This window comes from Centruroides sculpturatus, unplaced genomic scaffold (genome assembly GCF_000671375.1).
Source record: "Centruroides sculpturatus isolate CEXI.00-Female unplaced genomic scaffold, Cexi_2.0 scaffold617, whole genome shotgun sequence".
NCBI lineage: Eukaryota > Metazoa > Arthropoda > Arachnida > Scorpiones > Buthidae > Centruroides > Centruroides sculpturatus.
In genome coordinates this window covers 419,578-421,669 of record NW_019385101.1, presented here as the reverse complement: position 1 = coordinate 421,669, position 2,092 = coordinate 419,578, and the positions used below count along the sequence as shown (strand labels likewise).

The 2,092-nt window shown below is 29.1% G+C and overlaps 1 protein-coding gene across 1 annotated transcript; it reads left to right on the top strand.

Annotated features, from left to right (window-relative positions):
• Window positions 1-223: 223 nt before the first annotated feature.
• LOC111634706 lies at window positions 224-1,424 on the top strand. Its single transcript, XM_023379542.1, has 3 exons — window positions 224-908; window positions 1,018-1,173; window positions 1,245-1,424. Exons 1-3 carry the CDS (start codon window positions 837-839, stop codon window positions 1,422-1,424), a joined length of 408 nt encoding a protein of 135 aa, XP_023235310.1. The 5' UTR covers window positions 224-836.
• The last annotated feature ends 668 nt before the right edge of the window (window positions 1,425-2,092 follow it).

Genomic DNA, 2,092 nt, shown 5'->3' with positions numbered 1-2,092 from the left:
AAAGCAGCAATATTAATGCTATAAGTAATTATTAATATAAAACATTTATTAGTTTTATATAAAATTTTAAACAAGAAATAGAACCGGTAACATGAAAAATTTGCAAAAAACTAGTAATCAATTTTTATTTTTAATTTATTCGTTAAGAATTTATTAAAAAAAAACAAATCCATTATAAAATGCGTATAAATCTAATCTTAATAATCATCGAGNTATTAAATTAATAACAGTAAATTTATTATGTCTAAATCATATTTCGCCACTGGAAAGAGAAAGCATTTATTATTTATGGCTATGAAGGCGCCGAATTAAAAATCCGTACAATACTTTTCTTTTTGTAGATTAAAATAAAGTTAATGAGTTTATTGCTCTTTTAAAATCTTTTAATAGGTAATATATTTGGATCACATGGTTTGTTCTATTCTTTTGCTTACATTTTAATCGCTAATAAATGAAACACTTTAACGTTTTCATTACGAAAAATATGTCTTGTATACAAATCCGTACATTTACTTCGTTCTGGAAAAAAAGGGTACATTTCGGTAAGAAGGGGTTTTGTAAACCAGCGTGTGTTTGGTAAGATTTAACAAATTGCAACAGAGCATGAGTGTAACGGCCTAGAATGAGATACAGATTGAACGTAAGACGTTGACCTGATCATTAGACCATACCATTGGTAAGAAGCACATTGTTCTCTAACGTTTCGGTCCGTAGTTTATTATAATCGCCTTTAATCTAACACTTGTGTTTAGTAGTAAGTCCGTTAAAAGGCAAAGAGGGAGCACGCCCGAATCATTCGGAACACTCGCTACTTAGATTTTGAATCCGTGGAGTACATGAAGAAGCTTCCTCACGAAGACATGGCTACCGTCGATTACAATTCTATGGGGCAAGATATACTCCCTCCCGTAAGACGTGTTTATGAAACTTTTAAAGTGTTTAGTCTACATGTTTATGTGATAATGAAAATTTTACAGTGTCTTATTATTTTTTTAAATTAATTTTATTTCCGAGTAGGCTTACAAACAACCTGGATCAAACTCGCAAAAATTAACTAGGATTATATCTTACACTGTAGTAACCATGACTGTGATCATCGGAGTATTTGTTTTGGCTGGGATGTATATTAGATCTCAAGGTCGAGAGTGTCCTTGTACAATTCAAGAAAATCAAGTATATGTTTTTATTTAGTAAGGTAAACGATATTTTCATTGCAATAAATAATCATAAATTTTAATTTTTAGTTTTCTCGGAGAATTGACAAGTTGGCATCTATAGAAGAAGAACCTCTGAATGCTGTGGCTAGCGAAGTGGTACCAAAAAAATTATCTTTACCTTTAAAATTACAAATCGATGATTCCGCAGGGGTAAGCTTTTATCGAAATATTTCTTATATTCTGCAATTATTCATAAGTATAAAGTAATATTTTATGTACAGATAAAGTAAATAAATAATACTGTATATTAATTAACGTTTAATTTTTAAAATTAAAGCGATTAAAAAATAATAATAAAAGGAAATTTTCAGAAAATTTAATGAATTAATTAAGTTAATTTATTGTTAATGAATTAATTAGAATAGAATTTTGTTAATGCAAATGACTTTTAAAGAGAGATGCTCACATTAAAAGTTTAAAGTAATTTAGAGCCTAATCACTAAAACTTTCTCATCGTTTCTCGATTCATTAGTAGGAGATCATTGTACTCAGCTGTAATAATCTTCATCAACTTTTATTCAACCATTACGAATCGGTTTTAATTGAAATTTAATCATTATCAAATAATGATTAATACCATTCAGTACAAATTCATTGTAAGCATCGGAGAGAAACAAATTATTGGGTTGTGGAAAAATCATTTGTCTTCTTCCTCGTGAATCTTACGTTCTGATTGCATTTTATCATATTAAGATAAGAGGGTGGGAAGGGATTTGATGCATTTCATCCGGATAAGAAACTACCAAATTACTCAGTAAACTAGAACCGTATACGATATAAGAATTGAAGTTGGACAATACGACTTCTGGTAATAATCTTTATCTTATTGTCCTAAATAAACATGACTGTTTCCACGTCATGGTATTATTTTAAAT

Bases quoted from the DNA above. Each gene is read 5' to 3' on its own strand.
- LOC111634706 (XM_023379542.1), top strand. From the start codon at position 837: ATGAAGAAGCTTCCTCACGAAGACATGGCTACCGTCGATTACAATTCT. The intron at 909-1,017 runs GTAAGACGTGTT...ATTTCCGAGTAG, and splicing joins GGCAAGATATACTCCCTCCC to GCTTACAAACAACCTGGATC. The intron at 1,174-1,244 runs GTATATGTTTTT...TTTAATTTTTAG, and splicing joins GTACAATTCAAGAAAATCAA to TTTTCTCGGAGAATTGACAA.